The sequence below is a fragment of the Triticum urartu genome, chromosome 5A (assembly GCF_056163025.1).
Source record: "Triticum urartu cultivar PI428250 chromosome 5A, HENAU_Tu73, whole genome shotgun sequence".
NCBI classification, from domain to species: Eukaryota; Viridiplantae; Streptophyta; class Magnoliopsida; order Poales; family Poaceae; genus Triticum; species Triticum urartu.
The window spans coordinates 611,721,867-611,735,698 of record NC_141877.1 but is presented as its reverse complement, the minus strand read 5'-3'; the positions used below and the strand labels follow the sequence as shown (position 1 = coordinate 611,735,698).

General features: G+C 41.8%; 2 protein-coding genes across 4 annotated transcripts; both read right to left on the bottom strand.

Moving 5' to 3' along the window:
• LOC147973349 (uncharacterized) lies at positions 1-2,518 on the bottom strand. Its single transcript, XM_087522038.1, has 8 exons — positions 2,356-2,518; positions 1,754-1,866; positions 1,244-1,315; positions 1,068-1,103; positions 919-964; positions 665-752; positions 515-572; positions 1-283 (listed from the first exon to the last, which is right to left on the bottom strand). The coding sequence occupies exons 1-8, from the start codon at positions 2,432-2,434 to the stop codon at positions 233-235; spliced, it is 543 nt and encodes a 180-aa protein (XP_087378164.1). The 5' UTR covers positions 2,435-2,518; the 3' UTR covers positions 1-232.
• Positions 2,519-7,298: 4,780 nt separating this feature from the next.
• Positions 7,299-12,041, bottom strand: LOC147973348 (putative CoA ligase CCL12). Of its 3 annotated transcripts, none has more exons than XM_087522034.1 (14): positions 11,609-12,040; positions 11,021-11,150; positions 10,643-10,902; positions 10,327-10,528; positions 10,209-10,249; positions 9,861-9,983; positions 9,661-9,755; positions 9,344-9,564; positions 9,026-9,120; positions 8,727-8,943; positions 8,525-8,650; positions 8,014-8,112; positions 7,723-7,932; positions 7,299-7,629 (listed from the first exon to the last, which is right to left on the bottom strand). In XM_087522034.1, exons 1-14 carry the CDS (start codon positions 11,881-11,883, stop codon positions 7,516-7,518), a joined length of 2,208 nt encoding a protein of 735 aa, XP_087378160.1. In that variant the 5' UTR covers positions 11,884-12,040; the 3' UTR covers positions 7,299-7,515. The 3 variants fall into 3 exon arrangements, with proteins under 3 accessions (XP_087378160.1, XP_087378161.1, XP_087378159.1); XM_087522035.1 differs by having other exon boundaries at positions 9,661-9,734; positions 11,609-12,037; XM_087522033.1 differs by having other exon boundaries at positions 7,723-8,112; positions 9,661-9,734; positions 11,609-12,041.
• Between the last annotated feature and the right edge of the window lie 1,791 nt (positions 12,042-13,832).

Here is a 13,832-nt window from a genome sequence, read left to right as displayed (position 1 = left end):
TGCAACTAAACGCTTACTTTTATTCAGTGCAATAACCAGATTGATATCATTAGTTAGGACTATCAGAAGACGAGTGTTGCATAACACCTTGTTCGGCGGGCCAGATACATATTCAGAAGTCAAAACAGACACATGAAAACTTCCATTCAATACACGATGCAACATCTTCAGCTGTCGGTTACTTCTGCGCTACTATAAGACCAGACTACGACCCTGTGACAAGGTGGAATCTTCAGTCTTTCGACGTTATCACCAGCAGGCCCAGTGCGCCAATCAGAAGGTACTGCAGCAACGAGCATCATATATAAGCATTTCAGCTATTGCACAAATTCAGCATTTCAGCTATACTGTACAGATTGCATGCATTTTCTTATTTCAATTTTAGATCTCCCATTAACCAGAGTAACGGACGGCAGTTTTATCAAAATCTGACGGACACCTTCCTTCATAGGGAACAGAACAACCATCACAACCTCTGGGTTGGTCAGTATATACTTGATAAGACTAAGCATACCTTGATGATCGGCTTCTCAGTCATCACAATGGTAACCCACCCAACGTATGGAAGATAGCTGTTCACAGAACAAAATAGCAGTCAAGTAAGCGTAATAGCTTTTCACCAGCATGAAGGCAGGTAAGTGATGCAAGTGTTATGGATACTCACCCTACAGCCCGCCCCATGATGTGGTGCTGCTGAAGCCACAGCTGACCGTGCGCGTACAGCAGTCGGTCATCCCCAAAATTGTTGTCACCTAGAGGACAGTTTACCAGTTGAGATAGAACCATGTAGTGGCATCTACTGTGAATTATACATTGCTAGATGTTGATTATTATTGCAGGACTGCACAAACTGCTCTACCATTGAGCACTATAATCACTGAAGAAACTGATGGCACCGAAACTGAATATGATGGTTACCTTTTGTGAGGATGTCAACTTCAGCACTTTCCTGGCGTTCATGAACCTGCACAGAAAGTAGAGTAAATTCAGATGCAGCATTGAAAAAAAGAAACTTCAGATCTAACATAGATAAGATTATTCATGTGATGACTTCAAATACCAATTACCTTAATCACACGGTGAACAATTGGAATTTCACGGCCCTACATACATAACAATCAGACGTTAATTTATTGTTGTCAGGATCATGTAGAAGCACACAGTAAAGTTGAATACAGCACCAACAGCTGACGAATCCATGATTGAGCTACTGATTTATAGCTTAACAAGCAGTAGGACTTACATCAACATTAAAAACAACTATTTCTCCAGTACGGATGGGTTCTTTACTCATGCGCAAAAACAGGATATCACCCTGCAAAGCATATGATGAATCATTCAGCAACAGCAATGTAGAAAGATGATGGCACATTACAAGAAGCAAAATAGAATCTGAAGTGAAACTAAAACTAGATGATATGCACTGATACAACTTGCCAAATAGGGAACTTAGAGGAAAATGTTGAGATGAATGGGGCCAGTATCTTAATGGTGCATGACAAGACAATAAGGCAATCTTCCACCTTTCACAAATCAGTAGAATTTCTAGGAAACCATTGTATTCTTATAAATATACAGAAATGTCCATCTATGTATTGCACATGCAACTTCTGACATTTAGACTGATCACATTTAAGTGCATATTTTCATATAAGAAGTCAAGGAAACACTTATATGTCCACCTAAAATGCCTAATGATAAGAAAAGCATGCATACAAGTCTGATTCTCATATTGTGCAACTAGATAACTGACCCTTTTGAAGCCAGGCTCCATGCTACCAGAAAGAACTACGACCACCGGGGACTCACTCCCAGTCGCAACCATCAACCCCTTCCATATGATCAATGCCGACGTAACAATCATACCTGGCACAGCAAAAATTCAGAGCTCCAGTATAAAAGCACTGCTGCAATCAATCAATCAATAGCATATCCCTAAATATCATGAGCTAGTATCTAATCTGTCTGAAGCAAGGAACAGCACTAGTAGCAACTAGCGACTAGAGTTTAAAAGGAAAAACATCACACTTGACTCATCATTCATGGAGGGCAGAAATTCCCCAGCTCACTTCTCTACGCTGGCACACCCAACTCAATCGCTCCTGTGCTGTTTACACCCCTGTTATTCTTCTTCAGGAAAGCCCACTTAACACAGCTCGCGGAACCAGATCAAGAGCCGAAGGCCCTCAGGGTCCACGAGGCTACTTCCCATCGAAAATCTACTGGGATCACACAGACGGCAAACTCCTGACCCTCCAACCCCGCCGATCTGAGCGGGAAATAGGTCGGAGAAACCTCTCTGAATGAGGAAGAAAAGCAGGAAACAGATACAGGGGGAGAGCGAGCATCACCCACCGAGGCTGATGATCTGCGCGAGCACCTGGCGGACCTGCATCGAGCGGATCGCCTCCACCTGGTCGCCGATGAACCCCATCTTGCCCGGCGCTCGGCGGAAGTGCTGTCCACTTTTCCGGTGAAGTCCCCGGGGATGCTCCGTATTTGCTTCCGGCCCGGCGAGGCTCGGTACACGTCGGCGGGCCTGTCCTGGTGCGTCGGATTGGGATCGGACGGCAGCCAGAGGGTTCTGGTGCCCTAGCTCCCAAACATTAGTAGGAACAAAACATCTGGATTCTTATGTGGCATGCAAACGATATATACATCTAAAGTATCCCAAAAATTTAAATTTATAACCATGACTCGAGGAATAAAAACCACCAACTTGGCTATGGTTACTATTGGGTATTCGGAGCCTATTTTGAATTAACCCGTGAAGTTCATATACTGTCCTAGGGAAGCAAATACTTTGGCACACTTTACAGCTAGATATGCGTATGATATGCAGTTAGAGTTCTCCTGGGAGGATAAACCTCCAGGTTTTTTTTATTACCGCATGTAATGAAGGATTTAACCTTTTCAATTATGCAATAAAGTGTCAATAGATTTTAAAAAAAAACATTCATAGTAAGATTTATCCTTTTGTCCTCGAGTTTTCTGGGTTGACATATGTAGTCTCACTGCTATAAGCATGGAGAAAAGCCAAGACATCAAATATGAAACTAGAAGTGATGTATACAGAAGACTCTGATATTATCATGCTCTTTGATGTTTTTTCCTAATCTATCCAATGTTTGTAGTCTAAATTGTTCATAACAATATTGATAGGAGCCTATGCAAGTCAACCAGCATCACTATAGTCTTGAGATTGTGAGTTTTTCTCTTGTGCACTGTTTGCTTTCAGCCCCCGCTCATGGTTATGTCAGCGAGGTCATCTCCTCTGTGCTTTGTTAGCGTCATGCTACACCTTCGATCTCATAGTCCTGGCCCCTCCACCCCCACACGTTCAGTGGTGAGGTCCCCCTCCATCCCTATGACTTCTTCATCGCCACCACTCTATTGTTCCCATGACTCCAAACATATGCAGAAAACTAGCAAAGCCGTTGATACACATGTGCTAATGTTTTTACAAACATTGCATCTTTTTTCATCTGGTTCAGTGAGACGACTACACTACCTCTTTTGTTTTCAAAAAAAGGAGTAAACTAACTCTTTGGTTATATTGTGTGCGTATAAGGATCTGTTGAATCAGGAGATAAATAATTTCGGTGATAGGGTGCTTACTGGTGCAAGCTTGACTCTTAGGGGGTGGGGGAGCAGTGGGCAGCTGCACTGCTCCCGGAAACCAAGGGGACCATCAGGTAGTATGTGCTATGTAGTAACAGGGCTCCCTGAACTTGAAGCAATGTTGCGTTATGTGTGGTGCCGCATTGGCATGACCCATTGGTTTTCCTTTCTTATTTGTCTCTAGTAATATTGTTTTTGAATGTCCCTAGGTACAGGGCGTGAGCCAGAAGTCTAGCTCACCATTCGGGGCAACGTAATTACCAACTTCCCGAAGCTCATGAATGTTCCTTTGTTCTCTTGTGTCTGTCTTTCCCAACATGATACTCCCTACGTTTGAAAATAATTAAAAGCCTAAGTTTGTCATAAGTCAAACTTCTTTAAGTTTGACCAACTCTATAACAAATATGCAAAAATATGCAACATCAAATACACATACTATGAATATATAATTTATATTGAATCTCATGAGACTAATTTTGGTGTTCTAGATGTTAATTTTTTTTCCTATAAACGACTTAGCAATTCTAGAGCTTCAATTTTATGGAACGGAGGAGTATCATTTTAAGGGAAATCAGTAAAATTCTAAATTACCGTCAAAGAAGATTAGGAGGCATAATATGAATCTACGGAATTTGTAAATTCCAAACGTTCGGAATTAGGCAATAGATCCGAATGATTTGATTGCCTTTCGAACCTGATTCCCCGCGTGATAATTTCTCGCTCGCTCGCAGCCCGATCCGCTTCTCGCGTGGGCCCAACCGCCCGTTTTGCTTCTTGCGCGTGAAAAGATATCGCAGAGAAAAAAGTGTGCAAGTAGGAATTCGGACACACGAGCTGCTCCACCTGGGCTAAGTCTGCCTTTTGTGTTATAGATACAGGTTAGCTGATATTTATACTTTATTGGAAAGTGGGAAAACAACAATGCTTTCCACCATGAAAAGAATCATCTGGACCAAGTTTTTTAAGGAACGATTTACTGTGTTTGTACTTGTCTCTTTTTGTACAGATGATCAATTTTCAGGGAAATAAATGTTTCGCCTCCTAGACTTACATAACTTCTTTTTGTAATATGATGATAATTTACGCACAGCTAGACTGATAACTTAGCTACAAATATTGTGATAACTTTGAATGAGGGAGGGGGTGTTGTTAAAATAGAGCTGATAACTCATGTGTATTAACATGGTGATATACGCCCATCAGAGCTGATAACTAACTTAGCCCAAGCGTGGTAACTATTTTTGACTCATGGAAAAAAATTATTGAAAAAACCCGTGACTCATGTGTACTAGCACGGTAATATATGCACAACAGAGCTGATAATTTATTTAGTCCGGACGTGGTAACTATTTGACTCGGGAAAAAGTTATTAAAAAACACCCTCGATAACTCATGTGTACTAGCTTCACATGTGGGCTATGGACGAGACGTAGAGCTAGTCTAGGGTACGGTGGTGAGGGTGTTACATAGCACCCTCAGTGGTGTTGGTGTGTTGTAAAAACCCCGGTGGAGGGTCCTTGTACCCCTTTCTTCTTTAATACAAGATACGCATGCTATGCGTATTCGAGAAAAAACTCATATGTACTAGCATGATAATCTAAGCATAGAAGAGCCGATAACTTACTTAGCCAAGGCATGGTAACTTTTTGATCTAGAAAAAAGTTGTTAAAAAACACCATGATAGCTCACGTGTAAATAAGATGGTAATATTCGCACAACAAAGCTGATGAATTACTTAACCCAAGCCTGGTAACTTTTTGACCATAAAAACTCATCGGGGATATACCAACATGGGACCTACTTTCGAATTTTTCATCGCATCAGATTTTTTATGTTGAACGACTTTTTGATCATACCAACGGTTTTGAGGTAAAAAAAACTGAGTTTCGAAATAGCAGAATGTGGGATGGCATTAGCTTTTTATGTCCTCTAGCGTATGCATGCATGTGGGGAGAAGGTAAGAGAAATCATTTTTATGCCCTAGTAATTTTTATGAAAACAAGCTGATAACTTATGTACCACAGATGTGATAATTTGCGTAGTATAGGCATGGTAACTTCTTGTCCGAAAAAAAGTCATCGGAATATACCAGGGGAAATTTTGTTAAAAAATACCTTTCAATAACTGATGTGTAAACAACATAATAATACACGCACATGAGAGTTGATAACTCATATACAAATATCGTGGTAATTTCTTGACCAAGGAAATGAAAATTGTTGGAAAATATACCCCAATAACTTTTGTGCAACATAGTAATATACACAACAAAGTTGATAACTCACTACAAACATCGTAATCATTTTTTGACTATGGGATAAAAGTTTGCTGAAAACATACCCCGAAAACTTTTGTGTAAATGACATGGTAACTTATGTATGACAGACGTGATAATTTACGTAGTCCAGATGTGGTAATTTTTTATCAAAAAGAGTCATCAGAACATATCAACATGAGATCTAGTTTCGAAAATCTCGCCGAGACGATTTTTTTTGTCAAGACAGTTTTTCAATCGGAGTGATGGTTTGAGCTAGAAAACATTTTGAAGTTTGAAAAAATAAATAATCTAGGATGACATCAATTTTTCGTCCTTTAGTGCATATATGCATGTAATTAGAGGGAGGAGTGCACGTGAAAGAAAAATTGATCATTCAAATACATACATGTATGTAATTAAAGTGAAGTAATGATCGTTCTTGTCTATTGCTAAAATTCGAACGTTTGATAGTTATAAAAGTCCGTGAATCTAATATGTCAGTTGAATTCTTATGGCCTGTCCAGGGAATTAAGGAATATGTGCGGTTGACTTGAAAGCTTGACTCCTTCAACTTTTAGCACACAAAGATGCACGCTGTCTACACCAAGCAAAACAAAATGGGCGTCCTGATCCAAGCAGAGCTTGACTCCTTCAGCTTTTACAGCCGTGTAAATTTTGGCCCATCTTGCCGTGCTCTGCCAAATGAGCTCTCCACAAGTCAAACTAGTTGTCTCTCTTTTTTTTTTTTGAAAAGGAGGCTCACCTCGGCCCCTGCATCTGAAAGATGCATGCGGCCAGGGTGTGCATAAAGTCATCGATATGGATTTTGTTCTGCTGCATCATCATGGTGTATTCTGACCAAAATAGGAGCATTTATCTTTCAGACATATACTCCCTCCATTCCCAAATATAAGTCTTTTTAGATATTTTAACAAGTGACTACATACGAAGTAAAATGAGTGAATCTATACTCTAAAATATGTCTACATACATCCATATGTTGTAATCCATTTGAAATGTCTAAAAAGACTTATATTTAGGAACGGAGGGAGTACCATGCATGACTGGTACATTAATTAAGATAGCTCAAGTCACAATGATAATTCTTTTGGGCATGCAGAGGTCATACTGTAATGCCATAGAGTTGTATTGAAGCGAGGTGCAAATATACTCTTATTGTTTTTCCCAACACAAATTGGATTTCAATTTGATATTTCAAACGGATACTTGATGCATAAATTCAGTTTTTTAAGACACTAGTTTGCCAGGTAAAGTACCCCCCAAAAAAACATATCTGAGTTTAGTCTGATAAGGACACTACATGATGCAACTCGTCTTGTCTTAATATAATGGTACAAAGAGAAAACGTACTATTTGAAGATGTGATGACATAAAACCCCTCAAACATACAGTGATCCGATTTTAGCAACCATCGCCTTATATATTACTTCAAATTAGCTGAGGACATACAATACAATAAGAAGTCTGTGTGAATCTGCACACCCCCAATGAACTGAATGAACACAACAGAAAGGGATTCGAACCGGTGCTTATGTGCAGACCCAGAGTTCAATAATCACTTGCATTATGAAGAGTCATTCCCTATTGAAAAAAGAGATAACTATCCCTCAGGTCTCCTATAGCTTGCTGCGATTCCCGAGTTCTCGCTTCAGCTGATCCCTCAGGACCCTTCTCAGCAGCTTGTTCGAAGCGGTTCTCGGGAACTCGGGGACGACTTTCACATAGCTCACCTGTCAGGACGAGCAAACGATCCCAATTCCCTCATTAATAACATGTGTCCATCTGATCATCTGAACTGAACGTCAGAAAAAAGAAGCTCTCACCTTGAAAAGGGGATTGAGGTTCCTCTGGATAGCTCTCTGGAACTTTCCCTTCAGAAGATTTGCATCACAGGTTGCGGATCTATCTTTAAGCACTGCCAGGATAGCCAGTTGTTCTGGCCCCCCGCCGGGAGGTTTGACGCTAACAGCTGCTGTTTCTAGAAGACCCTCGTCGGCTCCATTACAAACCCGTTCAATCTCCACTGAACTTGTCTGTTCATGCAAGAGCAACATTGACTTGGTTTCATGAAATGCAAACAAGAGATTGAAAACATTGAAAGGAGGAGCTTCAACCTTAATCCCTCCAAGATTCATAGTGTCGTCTGCTCTGCCCTGCACGATATAGTAGCCACCTGCTGTCCTCTGGATTATATCTCCGTGTCGTCGGAGTTGCTGCAGTAGAGGTACCGTCACAACGTGTTAATTTTTTCACCATTCTGGTTATTACTGATAACTTCTAATAGTATTTGGTTGGTTCAGCAAAGGGAACATTGACTCAAATTGCTGGTTTTTTCATAGCACACTTTGCAACTTATGTCAGAGCACAGTAACATGTCAAAATCACATATTTGCTTATTGTCTTCTAGCTAGGACTCCAGTGGAAAATTTGGAGAACATACCTATTTTGTAAACCTTAACAACAGTTGACTACTGCGACTGTTGAATATCTTCCCAACAATTTTTGTCAAGCAGTTTAGATAAATGGCAAAAGCGAAGCAACCACATGGACTGATGTTAAAATTATGAAAATACGCTGTGTTCATATAGGAGTCTAAATGGAGAACTGATGTGAGAGACTCCATACCCGTCCTCTGTAAACGGGCATTCCATCGAAGTAGACCTTATCATGGTCAGCATTGAGAAGCCGATCGGTGGCACCAAAATATAAAGGGAAGAGACCGACTTCTCCAGAACACGGTACATCATCAGGCTGTCATAGCAAACCTCAAATGTTTATGCTGCAAACGCAATCACCTAACACAGAAAATTCAACGGAGAATACTCACATATGGATTTCCCTGTTCATCGAGTATGACAAATCCAGTGGACATTGATGCACCACTGAAAGCTCCAAAAACTTGTGGCTGCAAAAGACTCCCCTGAATGAATGAGGATGCCAGCTCTGTGCCCCCACAACACTCAACAATGGGCTTGTAACAGGTCCGCGAAGATATCCACAGATTATCATCAATATCGGAAGCCTCCCCTGTTGTAGCAAGTACCCTGCAATTGTTGAATTGTAGCTCCTTACGACGAGCATATAATGAAGTTGAAAGGCTTTCTAACAGTGTAAGTAGAAACTCACCTGATTTTGGTCCAGTCTAGCCCTTTAGTATGATTCCCAGCCTTCCATGACTTCACCAAGCTAGGCACAGATCCTAATGCACTCACATGGGCATCCTGCAATTTATTTTGATGGACCCATGAAGCGCATGAGTAAGCGCAGTTTATATTTAGCTTCTAACATGAATATGCAGGTACTTTTTGACAAATCCTGCCCGATTCATTCACAAAATAAGAGCTCTATGAACTATGATACTGCATAGAAAAAAAACTAAAAAGTGAACAAGGATAAATTGACTTTAGCAGTTTAAATCAAGAGATGGTGAAAATTACGCCACACCTGGACAAATTTGCAGAAACCACGTCCAAGTGGAGAACCATGATATAAAGCCAATGTCGCACCATTTAGAAAGCATGAGAACAACTGTATAGGTCCCATTACCCAACCCAGATTTGTAGGCAAGCAGCTAATGTCCTTTGGGCGAACATCCAAATTTGCCCAGGTATCAGCTCCACATCTGATGGGACAAAGTTGTGTCCATGGTATAGCTTTTGGCTCTCCTGCGCCCGAATCAAATAAAACAGATCAAAATCACGCTTAAATTTGTGAGCCGGAGATGAAAGGAAATTGCATCAGAAACTCAGGGTAGTATATACCAGTTGTTCCTGATGAAAACAGTATATTAATTAGGGCGTCTGCAGATTGATAAACTGGAGAGTACATGGGTGACCTGCAAATCCAAGACATATGGCTGCCATGTTGGTCACATCACAAAATCACCTCTGTTTTGCCATGTTGGTCACATCACAGTTGTCTATTTCTGTCTGACATGGGAAGGATCAAATTTGTTGCATACCTTCCAGCAGCACGAGAAAGAAAATCTTTCCAGGACATATCGCCATTCCTTAGTGTAACTCCAAGACAGTCTCCGGTTGCAGGAATTACAATAGCTTTACATGAAGTCCCTTTCATGACACAGCTGAAGAATTTGATCTATTTAGGTACGTGCTGAGAATTGGTCTGTGATAGTCCAGTAATTACATGCAAAAAAGTATAAATGAAACATATATTCTTAAATCAAAGCAAAAAGGTAGTTTTCGCACATGCGATCCTACCAAAAGTTACTAATTGTTTCTTGTTATAGTTGAGCAAATAAATTTACTGAAACACATATATTAAATAAATAATTTGATCGATCAAATACCTGTAAAGAGGAAATTTCTTCCCTCCCCTAATTATGAAATCCTGGAATATCGTGAAATTAGTATGAGCACTACTATAGTACCGACGTTCATGAGACATGCTAGTTGCTACGGTCAAACCTGAGTAAAAATTGCCTTTGCTTTTGCGACCCTCATGCGAGTGCCAATCTCCTGAGGTGCAAAACTGTCTGCTATTGACACAACAACAAAGCCTCCAAGGATGATTGCCAAATAAATAATGACCGTGTTGCATGTCATAGGCATGTCGATTGCAATACGGTCCCCCTTTTGGAACATGGTATCAAGGGCATTTGCAACAGTCCTGAAAACACCGAAGCAAAAAACCCATGATGATGAAATCCTCGAAGAAAACAAAAGAAAATTAAAGGTTTCTGCATGCATGCCCCCTACTCTTAATTTGATAAGAGATGCATACATCACTTGGGTGCGAAGCTCCTTCAATGACATACGGTTCACCGGATAATCATCGAAGCCCTCATCCCTCCATAAAATTGCCGTGCTATCATCTGTCTTGTTTTGGGAAGGCCATGGTAGGAGACAGTATTCAGCAATGTTGAGCACTGCACCTGGGAACCATGTTCCTCCCTTCTTTGATTTATCCGACGCATCTAGGATCGACGTTGGTTCTCGTAGGAACTTGATGGAGAGCTCCTTTAGCACAATTTTCCAGTAGACCTATGCAATGATCACCAAGGGGGCTATATTATGATTTATGAAGAAATAAAACTTTGAACTGATGTTCTAGCTGTTGGTTTGTACTGCATGCGAAGTAAATTCCAAATTCTAAACTGACCTCCTGATTCTCAACGGCAAATTTGTGGAAGAGGCCAAAGCTTGAAATTGGATCCTTATATGATGCCCCTAACAACTTAGGTCCATTCTCTTCCATCACTCTCCCAAGATTTGTTTGCTTGCAGTCAGTCCTGTAGCAATCAAATACATAAATCGATCATGAAGTAAAGTAACCATATACTGATATACATCAAATCAATCATCGTAATCACATAGCGCGCACGATGTGAATTTACACTAAACCCCAATTACAGTCATGTCTTATGAGCTATCAAGATTTTATCGCTGATAATTACTACTCCCCCCGTTTCAAAATAAGTGTCGTGGTTTTAGTCCAAACGGAGGGAGCACTATCGGTTGTTGCTAGACTAAAATACTTGGGTCAAGTGGAACCATAAGCTTAATTAACTGGTTGGTTGGTTCAGATAGTTGCAGACTTGCAGTCACTTTCATCGCTGATTAGTCATTGATTGCTCCCAGCACCATCAAACACCATCACAGACGATCCTCCCACTCCCCGGTTGGATCAAACGTTTCGGAGCAAAACGTGGAAGAGAATGGACGGCGGACGGCGGACGGCGAGACTTACGGGGAGGGGAACCAGTAGGGCGGCGGGCCCCGGGCGGCGCGGTCCCAGCCGGCGTAGACGGAATAGTACACCAGCTGGTGGAGCGCGTGCGGGTGGTCCGGCCGCAGCACCCGTGCCGCCACGACCGCCGCCCACACGGCGGCCGCGTCGTCGTGACCTCCAACCGCCGAGCGGAGCGCGGCGAGGAAGGGCCCCGCGTCGGCAGCGGCGAGCCCGGCCGCCTCCACGTCGCTGACGCGGACCTCCCGCACGCTCCCCCTCGCGATCGCCGCCATGTGTCCCCCGCGTGCGCGCTCGCCCGCTCGCTCTCGGCCAGCTGCCTCGCGCGCGAGTGGTATGGTCTACGGCCGGTGACACTCCGCTAATTTATGGGCGCGCGCATCTGGAGCTGGCTGGGCCGACAACGACGATGCGAATGAGGAAGAGAGGTAAAAGAAACACGAGGCGGTGTTCGATGGAGTGGTTGTGGGTTGCTGCGCGCGGCAGCCGAATCGGATGGAAAGAGATGGCTGACGGCGGCGGCGGCTACGGCGAGGCGACTTGTTCAGAGGGCGGCAAATTTAAATTCTTCATGCCAAAATTGCATAGGCCAGAGGCTATCTGCAGATGGAGACATACCGCCAAACCGGATTCTACCAGAATACAGTATGTATCCTTGAATACCATGTATATTTGATTAACTAGATAATACCCCACGCGTTGCTGCGGAAAATCAAGCTAAGAAATTTAGCTAGAAATTTATAGACAAATATGAGAGAACTTCTTAAGTGGGGAACACACACTTACATAAGGCTTCTCGCCAGCTGATTACTTGGATGTTGCCTATCCCGTCTTTTGTTTTTCTACTTTCCTACAATCTTGAGTGACATTATGTATTTCTTCCCATGACACAGGCATGTGTGCATTCTCCTTTACCTCACATCTCAATGTTGTAGACCAATTAACAATAGGGATATGAAATTCAGAAACTATTATAATAATTAGTTACTGACTGAACATGGTGCAAATGAGTAAAAGTCCATAATTTAGAACATGGTATGATTGACTTAATGATGTCTGCAAGTACCACTTTGGTTAGAATCTATTTCTTACCATATTGTTCTGTGCATACCTACGGCCAAAGGACCGATGAACAGAAAATCTTAGAAGTCAATCATCAAGACAGAGAGAGGTTCACTTAGCATATAATTCACAATGCTCTGCTTTGAAAACTACATATTCTACTAACTCCCTTTGTATAAAACAATTTGACAATGAGAAAGAGGGACATCTCCGACATTTTATGATAGTAATATGTATGGTTACAGAAATTGTGCTACCAATATAAGTTTTAGCTTTTACATATACTAAACAATAGTCTTTAAATCAAAGATTAAAAAATAAATGACACAAAAATAACATATGTAGAAACAACATGAGATGGGATTATCCTTGACTACGTCCCAAAGATTAGGTTCACTTCACTTGCTGTGTGTTTGGATTTACATCAAATACCTTTTCAACATGACAAAACGAAAGATCCCTACAAACAACATGAGAGGGGTGAGTTAATTTTAGCAGATTAATGCAGCCCCTATATCTTGATGTTGTTGCTTAAATAGAAATAAATAGTACTAATAAGAAAGGTAAAACATCGATTTCCAAAATCAAACTAATTGAACTGCAGCAGCATGAATTGTCCAACCATATGTACATCCAACCAGGAAAGAATTTTGGTGTGTCACGGACTCACGGACGCCTTCCTACGGAACGGATGACTACTGAATCTTGTGTACGGGAGGACGACCTGCTCGCCTACCAGTACCAGTGCACCGGATAACAGAGAATGGTTGTAGAGGTCGTAAGCAAATGTAAGGGAACGCCAAGAAGTAAAGTAAAAAGGATGGAGTTAGAACCTGCGGATGGGAAGGACATAGTGAGATCGCCGGATGGAGCCAAGCAGAGCATTGAAGTAGAATAATACAAAGGGAGTTCCTCTCCATGCATATTACTATCATAAAATGTCTGTACGATGGCAAAAATTCATGAACACCGCACAAATGCAATTGCAGTTGTGGCATGCAACATAGTGACGACGTGGCTGCGGCCGTAATCCGAAGAGTCGTAGTTTGCTCACTCCACTCGTCGAAATCGGCTCCATGGCAGGGATCGCGAGTCCAGTGCCCATTGCTGAGGTCCTCGTGATGGTATCTTCGTGGCCAAGGAGATCAAGTGGAGGGGAATT